The 14,777-nt window shown below is 38.8% G+C and overlaps 1 protein-coding gene across 2 annotated transcripts; it reads right to left on the reverse strand.

Moving 5' to 3' along the window:
* Positions 1–916: 916 nt before the first annotated feature.
* Positions 917–10,771, reverse strand: mrps18b (mitochondrial ribosomal protein S18B). 2 transcript variants are annotated; one of them, XM_003217946.3, is made up of 7 exons: positions 10,616–10,771; positions 7,549–7,699; positions 5,567–5,664; positions 4,972–5,040; positions 4,499–4,565; positions 3,655–3,714; positions 917–1,284 (listed from the first exon to the last, which is right to left on the reverse strand). In XM_003217946.3, exons 1-7 carry the CDS (start codon positions 10,703–10,705, stop codon positions 1,070–1,072), a joined length of 750 nt encoding a protein of 249 aa, XP_003217994.1. In that variant the 5' UTR covers positions 10,706–10,771; the 3' UTR covers positions 917–1,069. The 2 variants fall into 2 exon arrangements, with proteins under 2 accessions (XP_003217994.1, XP_008103812.1); XM_008105605.3 differs by lacking the exon at positions 7,549–7,699 and having other exon boundaries at positions 10,616–10,749.
* Between the last annotated feature and the right edge of the window lie 4,006 nt (positions 10,772–14,777).

The raw sequence follows: 14,777 nt of genomic DNA on the forward strand, positions 1-14,777 counted from the left end.
CTCCCAAAATCCCAGCCAGTTTAACAGCTGTTAGGATTTCTGGGAATTGAAGGCCAAAACATCTGGGGAATCACTGATCTAGCCTGAAGTGCAATGCAGGGTGTACTATGACAGCTAGCAAATACGGTAATTTATTGATCTTGTCTTACTCTCTTCAAGTCACCTGTTTTCTGAAGGCTGTGCATTATGCACTTAATTGCAGGAATTCATCAGGAAGCACAGTAGGAATGGGAGGGGCATGGAAACAGCAAGAGATTATGAAAAGCGAGAGAGAAGTGGTTTGCAGTTTAGTGAGGCCTAGGACCTCCCTGGCTGAGCAATTTAAAGACCCCTTCCAAAACTACAATTGCCAGAATTCTGCAGGAGGCAGAAACTGGATTTAAAGTGTGTCCATGCTCTAGTGTGATGAGGTCCTAAAATAGGATGACTTATAATCCTGTTTTGGTTCTGCTGAATACTTTAATATAGCATGACTGGAGGCTGACAGGTACTCATCTATATAAAAGTCAAAGTATGGCTATCTGTCCCACAAAGGCTGTTATTAGGTGAAGTGGCCCTTTGTAATGTTACTAGATTGGCTATTGCTAGGTAGGTTGCTGCCATATGAAGTAGTCCTCTATGATGTCACTGGGAAAGAAAGGTGATGGAAAGGGAGGGAGGAAAGAAAGAGCTACAAGGAGAGCCATGTTGCCATGATGACATTGTGAAGTAAGCTCCTTCAGAGCTGGAGAAGGAAAAAAGTAGAGGGAAGGACAGAGAAAAAGAAGGGAATGAAAACGAAATGAGAAGGGAGGGAGGGGGAATAAAAAACAAGGAGGGAAGGAAAGAAGAGAAAGGAAAAGGTATGAAAGGAAGAGAAAAAAGAAAAGCAGGAGGGTAGTAGCTCCTTCCGACCATGAAATGCAAAAAAACAAAATCACTTATTGGGCCACTTTATTAATTCAGAAAGCACAAGAAAGCACAACAGACGGCGGCCACCATTACAACCGAATTGCCCTTCAGGGGTTTTTTAGCTGTGAACTCCATATCCCCAAGGGAGTGTTTATTCGTGTCCAATGTCATCTGAGATTCAAGGAGGGCCACTCTCTTCCTTCAGATAGTCCTTGTAAATCTTCCTGATCCGTTTCAGTTCCTTTTCAGGAGGCTGCTGCCAGTCATACCACTCATACCAGGCAGTTTTGCTCTGAAGAGCTGGAGATGGGGCAGTCTTAGTGACAGCTGGATGTTGGTTGCTGAAATCTTCATGCTGAAAGTCCATGAACGGGATGGAGAAGAATAGAAGGCCTAAGGGGGGAGCGGAAGAAGGGATACTGTATTAGAAAGAAAACAGTTCTCCTAGTATTTCAAGTGAGGGAAGATCACCCCTTATATTTAGAGCGATGAGAGAAAGCAAAGATGGTATGTAAGTGTGAAGAAAGAGAAAGAATCCTGCCGGCACTTACTGCCCTTCCTTCTCTTCAAACACACCCCCTTACTTGAAAAAAAGCTGTTTTTAAAAAAATTAAGGGATGTAATCCTTACATCTTCATCTTCCTACAGAGTTCAGCTCACACTGGGATGGGCTCTCTATATCCACAGATTCAACTATCCACAGCTTGAATATCTACATTGACTGCCATTTTACATAAGGGACATTGTTTTACTGTATCATTGTATATCGTGGTATTTGAGCACCCATGGGTTTTGGTATCCACCAGAGGTCCTGGAACCAAACCGCAGCATATACTAAAGGCCACTGTATTGTACTTCAGGGGGTTAATTTTTATGTACAGTAGAGTCTTGCTTATCCAACATCCGCTCATCCAACGTTCCGTATTATCCAACGCAATCTACAAAAACTGACTACTGAGAGGCAGTCAATGTTTTCGATACATTGCAATGTTTGATACATAAATACAGTAATTACTACATAACATTACCATGTATTGAACAACTTTTTCTGTCATTTTATTGTAAAGCATGATGTTTTGGTGCTTAATTTGTAAAATAATGTAATTTGATGTTTAATATGCTTCTCCTTAATCCCTCCTTATTATCCAACACTTTCGCTTATCCAATGTTCTGCCAGCTCGTTTATGTTGGATAAGCAAGACTCTACTGTACTTGGAAGTTAGGCATGCTCCAGTCATTATTGGCCCTCCATATCTACTGATATAACTATCCATTTTTTAAAAGTTTGATCTGTATACCTATTTCATATTTATGTGATCCTGGGTCACATTAAAATTTCTTGGGCAAAAAGGGGTCACAAGCTGAAAAAATTAAGCAGCTCTGTCCTAAAACAACAACTAATCAGGATGGCTATGTATATGCCACAGGTAGTATGCCACAGGATTTACTGAACAAAATAAGTGGTATTGTTGTAGTATGAAATTGCCTTATTTGTACAACACTCCTGCCAAGTTGTGCCTGTGTATGCTTTAAATACACAGGCACATGTGTGTATATAGGCACATGTGTGTATGCCTCTGGATTAAAAGTTTTTCCAGTCCAGTCCTACAAGCAGCATTCACTCCCAAACCCTGCTACACTACATTATTTATCATTATCAAATTTCTTGATTAAACTATTAAATGAGATTATCCCTCTCCCAGAATGTCACCCTGCAGTTGACAAATGTTGTATTACAGATAGGAAATGAGACTGAAAAAAAGCAGTAATTTCATGTCATAAACATACATACAGTAAAAATAAACAAATGCATTAAAACCAAAAAATTAAAACATCAATATTAAAATCAATTATTAAAATCATTTCATCCAAAATCCTGACCCAAGGCAGTTCCATTAGTAATTTCACTATTCCATATGGTTTCTCAGGAAGCTCAAACAGATGCCCTTTGTTAGAAGAAGCTCCTCTGTCTTGGAAAGCTTGATGATGTCATTCTTATTTTTCCCACCTGAGATGCTTTAAAAAGAAATTCAAAGATGGCAGGTGCTTGAGCCGCCTGCCTCCTCCTTTTGGAGGCCCCTTGAGGAAATCATTTTCAATCCTTTTAGTTGAAATCACTCTTGCAGATTGCAAGAATTCAAGGGTTTGGTCATGGAATCTTGTTAGCATAGTCTCTCCCACAAAGTCCCTATTCTGTGTTAAGCCTGTTTTCCTTGCAGGGAGTATTTATGCCTTCATATTGCTGCTCTCCCAAATCTGCTCTTTCTCTCTCTAGTAAGTGTGTGTGGATTAAAGAAAGAAGTATATTGCTCTAACTTTTGAACCTCTCTTTCATCTCTTCCTCCTCTTAGCAACACTTTCAGCTTTAAACTGCTTTAAATTCAAACTGTAGCAGCCTAGTAAGTTTACTCATTTTGTTAGTATCTCCACATCCTAAAGCAACTGTGTTCTAGTCTACATAGTGTTTAATATTTGCTATTCTTTAAGGCAAATATTTTGTACATCTTGACTACAGTATGCTAAAATAAACCACCTTTTACAGAATTCTGTGTAAATGCAGGCTTTTGAGTTCAATTTTCCAGAAAATGCAGTATTGCTAAAGTCACAAGATCCTTGATAAACAGGAGTAATTCAGAACATGTATGAATTCACTCACATGCTCTGCATCCATAGCTGGTACATTACACTCAGAATGTTGGGCAGATTTGTTCTAACACACACTAAAGCTTCCATTCAAAAGAGCCCCAATCTCATGCTACTCACCATTTTCTCGAGACTGCTCAATGGCTTTGGTCAATTGCTTGTACTTCTTCATGCAGACACCTGCAATAGAAGAAAATAAATGTTTCAATGCATAGGATAGTCTGTTGTGGTATGTGAAATCAATTGTTCTCAATAGTAGAGATGTGTTTTAAAGTACGTGTTCCTGCAGGAAAGTTTAATCAATTTTCTCCTCACCATAGGACCATGTTTGAGGACTGAACAGTTCCCCAAATATACTTTCCATCATTATCACTGAGTTTTCCCACTATGGGAAGCTTCCCATGTGGTAAAACTATAATTACAAATTGTTACAGCAATCAAATGTTGCTACAACGTTTACAATTATCTACACGATCGCCCCCTCCTCCCCCCGTATAAACCTGTTTGGACCTTACGATTGGCTGGGGAGGCCCTCCTCCTATTATTATTATTATTATTATTATTATTACACCTTAACCATTTTTGCCCCTCCCATCAAAAAATACTGCAATACTTCTACAAATTCTGCATTTCCCCACCTATGAAGTTGATTGAATTGTATTGGTGGTTGTTTGATATTAATATTGTTGTATTAACTCTTGTGTTATTACCTTATTGTGTTTTAACTTGTGTATATTGTGCAAATGTATTTATGTTGTTACTTCTGTGAACTATGTTGACCGGGCTTTGCCCCATGTGAGCTGCCCCGAGTCCCCATGGGGAGATGGTGGCGGGGTATAAATAAAGTATTATTATTATTATTATTATTATTATTATTATTTCCTAACAAGGCCAGAACCTCAGAAGATAAATGACATAAGGCTAGGGAGTTAAACAGGAAAGGAAAGGGTAATAGAAAGCTTACCTGTGTGTATTGGGTGATAGATGATACCTGTGTAGGGGCAGACAAACTGTTCCAGGAGCTTCACATTCTGTGAGATGAAAAGGGAAACCAGATGTTTACATTTCACAAATCAAAGGAGGACTAATGAAACATTCAACCTACTTCAGACAACCCCTTTTTATGCCTTCAACAGGTCAGGAAATTACAAAATAGGAACATTGTGCAATGGTCACAAAGTATGGAACATCCTCCATGGAGAATTTTACTGTTCCTTCCTAAACAGCTCTTAAATTCCTAGCCAGATATCTTCCAGAAGACTTTAGGGCACTTTCTTTCTTTTCCTCATCTTCCCCTGTTGTCCTGAACTAACAGAACTGCTTAATAATTTCAATGCACCATTCCCAAAAATTCAGTTGGCTTTCATACAGTTTTTAATATGTTTCTTCAAGTTGCAAGGATTCAATACCTGAATAAGAAAATCTTGTTCTTCTTACCCTATAATCCAGAAAAAGGTTTTGGTCTCTGCAGATGGGACAGGGGTTCCCACACACATGCTTCCCTCTCTAAAGGAATACAATGTTGTTGAATGTCAGTTTCTCAGTTTAACACCATTAAACAAATACAAGACTTGTTGTAAATGTATCAAAAGGCAGGAATTGCAGCTCTTTTTTTTTTACATAAACAACATCATTACTGTGCATTAAAGTTCCATTATTTTGATTTCCATCAGGACAAGTCAAAACATAGGTGTTTCCCTCTACCAATTTAAAGCAGACTAGAAAAAGTGAAAAGCAACAAAAAGATACCAAGTCTGATTGACAATGCTAGGTCCATCAACTACTAACATAGCTTTCTGGGCCACACTTGCTTGTTCAAATATAAAATACAGGAGAATATTCAGCATTCTTCCCAGTTGCCCCTCCCAGCTCTATTGTGTCTCATTTCCATATTTCCAAACCAACTTGAGGACAGATTGATTTTTAAACAAAGACAAAGAAAAATCATTATGCCATCTTGACTTCTCAAGATGAGGCAAACTAAAGAAAATATTAACACCTCTTTCACAATCCCGTAACTTCTGGCACTCACAATGCAAGTCTTCCGTGTCTTCTGTGGAGGAATTGGGCCCTTGTGATTACGTCTGTAGCCAAACCAGACAGGATTGCTGCCATATCGTTCTATGTATTCTAAATGGACAAGATAGAAAGAGACACAGTCATTCACAGTAATACCGGTAGTTTACCAGTGATATTCAAAATATACAATTGCTTTAATTCCAACTGTTCGCTCAAAGCTAAGTAACTATTTCATACACACATGCCAGACATTGTAAATCACATGCTAATTTGACAGAAGCAAGGTTTAATCCAAGCCACACTTGCTTGTAAAAAAGACAAACTGATCCCAATGGGATCTACTCTTTAGTAGGTATGCCCAGCTTAAATACCAGTACCTCCAAATCCACCAGATCCTGTCTGATCTTGGAAGCTAAGCAGGGTCAGTGCTGGTTAGTACTTGGATGGGATCTGGCCAATGAACACCAGATACTGTGTGCTATATTTTGGAGGAAGGAACCGGCAAAATCACATTGCCTAAGAAAATCCTATAAAATCATGGTGTTACTGTAAATCAACAGGTGACATGAAGGCACAGACACATAAGTATCCCTCCATCTTGACATTCAGAAAGAGAGTGAAAATGTGGCTTTGGGATCAAGCCTTCAGAGAATAATGATAGTGCAATAGATGGATTTGGAATTATGTGCAATGACTACTGGAATGGCCTGGCTTACAATTGCGAATAGCATGGTTTTAATAGTGACTGTAATGTTTTTAAATGTTTTAATGTATTTTAATTTTAATGTTTATTTAATTGTACATTGTCCTTAAGGCATTGAATTGTGGCCTATGTGTAAGCCACCTTGAGTCCCCTTCGGGGTTGAGAAGGGCGGGATATATAGTAAATAATAAATAAGTGCACTGCAAGGCAAGTTATAATTTTTCCAAGAACAAGAACAAAGGACTTCTTACCCAATTTCAGCTGTTAGAATGAAGACAATTCAGGGAAACCCATACAGGTTTTTGTAAGAATGTACTGCAAGTTCAGTCGAGTTGTAAGAATAAAAACAAAATCCTGTGTCTAAAATGAATATGCTTTCATTCTAAGTATATATCCTTTGCGTTTCTGTGTCTCCTGCAATTGGTTGGTGCTGGGGTTGGTTCTTTTAAAAGAACTGGGAGATGTAGGTGCTCTGTAAATCTGTCCACCCTGGCTTACTCAGAGAGGATGGGAGAAAAGAGCTGGCGTGAGCTAGATCACTTTTAACATTCATTTTAAACAAAGTAGGCTTGCTATCTACACATCTACGACTACTTTTTGAATCTCAAATTCCTTGTTTTTCAATAGAATGTTGTTGTTAGTCATTTACAAGTTCAACACAACTTGCTCCAACAAAAAATTGCATAACATTACAGGCTTTATCTTTAAAGCTCCCTGGCGCTTTTACGCCCCCCCCCCTCCTAATTCTTATCAGTTCCTGCCTGTAACATTGTCTGCTTCAATCCCAACTGTCCCACTTTTCACATTTTCCCTGCTATTACCTATGACTTCAACTCTCATCACAGTGCATATTTCCACCAAATCTATTAATGAAACCTATAGCCACTGGAGATTATAATTTTAGTCAAACTCTGCCTACGACAGACTCTACTGCAGACCATGTACATGATCAGACTATTTGTTCATCTTTAGCCTATGTTGTCCTTACCTAACCCTTACTCCTCTCCACCCCCACCATTATCTCCTTCACTGCTTAAATTTAGACAGTAAGCTCTCACGAGGGCAGGGATTCAGCTCTCAAATACTCTTTTGCATGCCTGTGCTTGTGTAAAGCCTCATGTAAACTAGCCTTCCTTAGCAAAGTTATCCCTAGCTATGTTAGATCACACCTCCTAACATCCTCAGTTTGCATGGGAATATGTTTCTAAACTGAAAACAAATTAAACAAAACACACAAAAGATATATCATTCTCTTTCACAAACACAAATGCGTTTAGCTGTTCCCCAGATACCTTCACTCTCCAAGTACTCCCAAGGCTTGTCTTTAAAACGTGATTCTGTGTCAAAACCAACTGGTTCTGTGGATTCATCTTGGCTTACTTCTGTGCTATAAAGGTGAACAGCCAATTGCTTGGGTAGCAGGAGACAAGAGCAAGTTATCTTCTAAGGGAAGGCAAAGCAAAGCAAGACAAGCATTAAAGGCTGATATTAGAAATGTAGCACTGGAGCACACCTTGTATTGCAAGGAGGACAAATAAATCAGTTGTAAAGCAAATCAAGTTTGAACTCTTCCTAGAAACCATGATGACTAAATTGAGTCTGTCATACTTTGGACATGTTCCGAGAAGGCATGACTCATTAGAAAAGACAATAGTGTTTGGTAAAGTAAAAAGCAGTAGGAAAAGAGGAAGACTGCATTCCAGGAGGATAAACTACATGAAGAATGCTATGGCCCTGAATCGGCAAAACCTGAGCAAGTGATTGACGATAGTGGAACTTTGACGTCCCTCATGCGGGTTCACCATATGTCAGAGTTCACTTGAAGGTAATTAACAACAATCAAAATGACCAGCAAAGAGTTACCAGAGCTCTAGCAAATTAGAGCAAAGTTTTTAAACATTAGTTTCATTAAAGACATATTATATGTTGCATGGCAAATAATTTCCTCTAACTTTTCAATATGACAAAATGCAACAAAAGTATTGTATTTTATCCTCTAAACTAGTGGAAAAACATTTTCAGTTTACCTGTTTTACTAACAGCAAGCTACAGATATAATTTTGCCACCTTATAGAGGTTATTAAAATAGTGAAGTTGATTTTGCATTGCACATTCTACTTGAGCCCTCCATCTTATTGTCGCCATTAATTTAACTAAACCTGATCTGACACTAACTATGGCTGGCTTTCAACTAAGGGCTTAGGCTTCTTTGCAAAATGTGATCAGCTTTACTGCAGACTTACCACTTAAACCATAGTAACACAGGGAAAAGAAGGGAAAGAATGAAAAACCCTGACTGTATGTAAGCTTACATTAGCCTAAAAAAGCATTTTTGCTTCCATTTGCTTTACTACCACTCAGAGTGGAAGTAATTGGTGTGAACGAGAGCCCAACAAAATCTGAAGGGCCACAGATTCTAGCCTGCAGTTATTGGTTTTTTTCTTTGTCACTGCTTCATGCTTTTGGCCCTGACCTTTTATCTCCATAAAAAATCTAACCAAAATGAGTGGGAAAGGAAGAAGCACCACCCATTTAAATTGCCAACTTTTTAAAAATGGCAGAATGTTTTTACTGACTTTATGTAAACTTCTCTGGGAGGTTCTATTGGTTGGAGAGTGAGACAAAAACATTTCAGATCCATGCATTTACATTGTGCTAATAGTGTCATCACTCTTAACACTAACATAACTGAAAGATCAAAAATTAGTCTTCTGATACTTTAATAGACATTGTCATCTTTTAATCAAATAGGCTTCAGATGGTGCATGAACTTGATCTAAAAATGAAACATACAAGCCCCATTTTGTTGCTGTGCTATAATGCTTCACTGTGTGTTCTACAGGTTGAGCAACCTTATCCGGAGTTCTAAAATCAGAAAAACTCCAAAATTGTTTGCTTTCTGACAGTTCAATGGACACAAATGTCATCCTGTGCATGCAAATATACAATTACCTTCAGGATATGTGTATTAAGTATACATGAAAAAATTAATATCATATCCAGATATTAGTAGTGCAGCGGAATAAACCGCTGAGATGCTGACCGAAAGGGCAGTGGTTTGAATCCGGGGAGCGGAGTGAGCTCCTGCTGTTAGCCCCAGCTCCTGCCAACCTAGCAGTTCGAAAATATGCAAATGTGAGTAGATCAATAGGTACCACTCCAGCGGGAAGGTAACGGTACTCAACGCAGTCATGTCAGGCACATGACCCTGGAAACATCTACGAACAAAGCCAGCTCTTCGGCTTAGAATTGTAGATGAGCACCAACCCCCAGTCAGACATGTCTAGAGTTAAAGTCAGGGAGAAATCTTTGCCTTTCCCTACAGTAACATATTAAATATAATACTACTGATAATATATAATGATATCCTGTTTTATTATTATATATTTGTATATTTTAAGTTGTAATGTTTTTGATTGTGAGTCACTTTGACTCTTTGAATGGAGAGATAAAGAGGGATAAAAATAAATAAATATGGTTGCCATAAGTTGGAAATGGCTTAAAGCAGTAGTTCTCAACCTGTGGGTCCCCAGATGTTTAGGCTTTCAACTCGCATAAATCCTAAGAAAAAAGGTAAAGGTTTCCCCTGACGTTAAGCCCAGTCATGTCTGACTCTGGGGGTTGGTGCCCATTTCCATTTCTAAGCCGAAGAGCCTTGGAGGTGTCCATAGACACCTCCAAGGTCATGTGGCCGGCATGACTGCATGGAGCGCCGTTACCTTCCCGCCAGAGCGGTACCTATTGATCTACTCACATTGGCATGTTTTCGAACTGCTAGGTTGGCAGAAGCTGGAGCTAACAGCGGGCACTCATTCTGCTCCTGGGATTTGAACCTGCGACCTTTCGGTCTGCAAGTTCAGCAGCTCAGTGCTTTAACACACTTCACCATCGGGGCTCCCTTACCCATAAATCCTAACATTTGGTAAATTGACTGGGGTTTCTGGAAGTTGTAGGCCAAAACACAGGTTGAGAAGCACTGCCTTAAAGGCACACAAGAAAACCTGGCTGAATATGCTGAATTTTGGTTTTGTCAAGAAAGCCCAACAAATTCTACACTGTTATGACAACAATGAGGCTAAAGTCCTTTCCTAATTCTGCCACCTGCATTCATGTATCCTAGAATTAGACGAGATCGCTTAAGCGGCTGAGGGGGAAAAGAAAGGGGCCTGAGGCTATTAGGAATTGTGGGAGTTGGGAGTCCAAAACATCTGGAGGACCCAAGTTTGCCCAGGCCTGACATACACACAGAGAAACAAATCTAGGAGGCGTGAGTCTCTCGCTCTCCCTCTTTCTACTATCAATAACAAGTTCGGCCTCTTCCTAAGCGATAATTCTGCTAAATGCGGAGCCCTCCCTCACCTGGACTCCGAAAGGCTTTCGGAGAGCCGCCCGGAGCGCCACACGGCCTGCCGCCCGACACACAAGCGAGGCGCCTATGGAGGCCGCCATCTTGGGCCGCAATTACTTTACGCATGCGCCCTGAGTCGCCCCTCGAGCCTCAAGATCCTCTCGTTGAGTTCCCTTCCTTCCTTCCCTGGGAAACTCGAAAGTTATCACAATGAAAATAGAAAATAATAATAAAAATAAATACAGTAGAGTCTCACTTATCCAACACTCGCTTATCCAACGTTCTGGTTTATCCAACGCATTTTTGTAGTCAATGTTTTCAATACATCGTGATATTTTGGTGCTAAATTCGTAAATACAGTAATTACAACATAGCATTGCTGCATATTGAACTCCTTTTTCTGTCAAATTTGTTGTATAACATGATGTTTTGGTGCTTAATTTGTAAAATCATAACCTATTTTGATCTTTAATAGACTTCTCCTTAATCTCTCCTTATTATCCAACATATTCACTTATCCAACGTTCTGCCGGCCCGTGAGACTCTACTGCAGGGGTCCCCAAACTAAGGCCTGGGGACTGGATGCGGCCCTCCAAGGTCATTTACCTGGCCCCCGCCCTCAGTTTTATAATATAATCTTTTTATATCATTTTTAATAATATAATATATTGTATTTACATATAATACTGATATTAATATTATAATGTTGTACAATATAATACAAATAATAATACCATATAATAATATTATGTTATTACATATAATATTACAGTATAGTAGTATAGTTCAATATAGTAATATATACTGCTAATATTGTGAAATGCTAATAATATAATATATTCTATGTACATACAGCTGCTCTGAGTCCCCTTCGGGGCGAGAAGAGTGGGATATAAATGTAATAAATAAATGTAGTAGATGAGTAAATAAATAATTTTAGACTTAGGCTCGCCCAAAGTCTGAAATGACTTGAAGGCACACAACAACAATCCTAACTTGACTATCTCATTGGCCAGAAGCAGGCCCACACTTCCCATTGAAATCCTGATAGGTTTATGTTGGTTACAGTTGTTTTCATTTTTAAATATAGCATTCTTTCATTGTTGTTGTTGTTTTGCACTACAAATAAGACATGTGCAGTGTGCATAGGAATTTGTTCAGTTTTTTTTCCAAATGATAATTTGGCCCCTCCACAGTCTGAAAGATTGTGGACCGGCCCTCTGCTTTAAAAGTTTGGGGACCCCTGCTCTACTGTAATAAATTAATAGTAATATTACAAAAATTACGACAGAAACTTAAATAAAATAAAAATAAATAAGAAAATAATAACAATATGACCAAAATTACAATTGAAACTTAAAAAGTGACCACAATAATAAAATAAAAATAAAATATTAATTAAATTCTGGATAAATAAAATAATACATAAAAATATAAACAGCAATATATCATTAAATAAAACGATCAATAAATAAAAAATCACAATAGAAATTTGTACAAAGTGCAGGCAAGTACTCAATTGCTTCCTAAATGGGATCAGTGCATGACTGCTCAAAGATCTGACATAAAAATTGTTATACAGTAGTCTCATGTATCCAACATAAATGGGCCAGCAGAACGTTGGATAAACGAAAATGTTGGATAATAAGGAGGAATTAAGGAAAAGCCTATTAAATGTCAAATTACATTATGATTTTACAAATTAAGCACCCAAACATCATGTTTTACAACAAATTGACAGAAAAAGCAGTTTAATATACGGTAACGTATATTACTGTATTTACGAATTTAGCACCAAAACATCACAAAACATTGACTACAAAAACATTGACTACTAAAAGGCAGACTGCATTGGATAATCCAGAACGTTGGATAAGCGAATGTTGGATAAGTGAGACTCTACTGTAATACAAATAGCAATATAATTGATCAAATAATTTATTTTATTGTGTCAAAAGCAACTTGAGAACATACTCCAAGTCACTTCTGATGTGAGAGAATTGGCCATCTACAGGGACGTTGCCCAGGGGACGCCAGGATGCGTTACTGGGAGGCTTCTCTCATGTCACCACAAGCTGGAGCTGACAGACGGGATCTCACCCTGTCTCGCAGATTCAAAACGGCAACCTTCAGGTCAGCAACCCAACCTTCACGTCAGCAGTTCACAAAGGTTTGACCCATTACACCACCACGGATATAATAAATTTATGTTATAAATATAAATAAAAATTACAATAGAAACTTGTACAAAGTACAAACAAGTACCCAGCTGCTTCCTAAATGGGATCAGTGTATGACTGCTTAAGGATTTGACATTGTTATTTCACGTGGAATGCATAGCCAATTTATTATTGTAACATTCTTCAACATAAATGTGTACTTCTCTCGATTTCAGATAATAATGTTTATTTATATCCCTCCTTCTCTCCCCATACAGAGACTCAAAGCGGCTCACAATGAAAAGCATGGCAATACAACTTAAAATATATAATATACAAATATTAAAACAGTATTAAACACCATTAATATTAAAAACAATTCAAGTTGAAACCATAATCGCCATAACCATAAGGTATTATAGGGTATGTGTGCATTTTAGGAGAAACCCTGTATTTGTATAAATCACAAGAAATGCTATTGTATGGGTTGCTGTGAGTTTTCTGGGCTGTATGGCCAAGTTCCAAATAGGAGAGGCATGGGCAAACTTCGGCCTTCTAGGTGCTTTGGATTACAACTGCCACAATTCCTAACAGCCTATCGGCTATGAATGTTGCAGTTGGCCACCTTGATTGGCATTGAATGACCTTGCAGCTTCAAAATCTGGCTGCTTCCTGCCTGGGGGAATCCACCGTTGGGAGGTGTTAGCTGGCCCTGATTGTTTCCTGTCAGGAATCCCCTTTGTTTTTTAGTTTTGTTCTTTATTTACTGTCCTGATTTTAGAGTTTTTAAATACTGGTAGCCAGTTTTTGTTCATTTTCATGGTTTCCTCCTTTCTGTTGAAATTGTCCACATGCTTGTGGATTTCAATGGCTTCTCTGTTTAGTCTGACATGATGGTTGTTAGAGTGGTCCAGCATTTCTGTGTTCTCAAATAATATACCATGTCTAGGTTGGTTCATCAAGTGCTCTGCTATGGCTGACTTCTCTGGTTGAGTTAGTCTGCAGTGCCTTTTATGTTCCTTGATTCGTGTCTGAGCAATGCTGTGTTTGGTGGTCCCTATGTAGACTTGTCCACAGCTGCATGGTATACGGTAGACTTCTGCAGAGGTGAGAGGATCGCTCTTGTCTTTTGCTGAACGTAGCATTTGCTGGATTTTTTTTAGTGGGTCTGTAGTTTGTAGGTTGTGTTTTTTCATCAGCTTACCTATGCGGTCAGTGGCAGATCCGACATTGTTATTTCAGGTGGAATTCATAGCCAATTTAATTATTATTGTAACATTCTTCAACAGAAATGTATTTATTTCAATTTTGGATAATAATAATTATGTTTATTTATACCCCACTTTTTCTCTCAATACGGAGACTCAAAGGAGCTCACAATTAAAAGCATTGCAATCGAACTTAAAATATATAGTATGCAAATATTAAACAGTATTAAACATCATTATTAAAAACAATTCAAGTTAAAACCATAATCACCATAACCATAAGGTGTTATAGGGTGTGTGTGTATTTTAGGAGAAACCCTGTATTTATATAAACCACAAGAACTGCCATTCATGCCGAAAAACAAAAGCTTAATTTATTTAAATACATAGCATCCTTTTAGCCTGGAAAGGTCACGCATGCGCACGACGCTCCTCGGAGCAAACTGCGCCACCAGCTTCTCGAGCCAAGAGCTGCCTTTACTGCGCATGGGCACAAGTATGCATGTTGTGATGACTTTCTCAATTCTCCCCACCTCCCTTTCCAGATTCCGCGCATGCTCAGTTCGGGGCGTCTTTGTTGCCCTCTCATGCTAGGGCGGTGGCTGCGCGCGTGCACGCACGCCGCCAACGTCCTTCTTCGTGTCCGCCAAGGGTGAGCGCATGTGCGCATGCGCACGAGAGTCTACTAACTGCGTCACAACCTTTTCCAGCGTTAAAATTAATTTTGGTGGGCACCGTTGGATAAAATTTCAAAAGACGATTCTGCCGGTGTGCTTCGATATAAATTTTGATGCGGATTTCGACCA

The sequence above is a fragment of the Anolis carolinensis genome, chromosome 2 (assembly GCF_035594765.1).
Source record: "Anolis carolinensis isolate JA03-04 chromosome 2, rAnoCar3.1.pri, whole genome shotgun sequence".
NCBI lineage: Eukaryota > Metazoa > Chordata > Lepidosauria > Squamata > Dactyloidae > Anolis > Anolis carolinensis.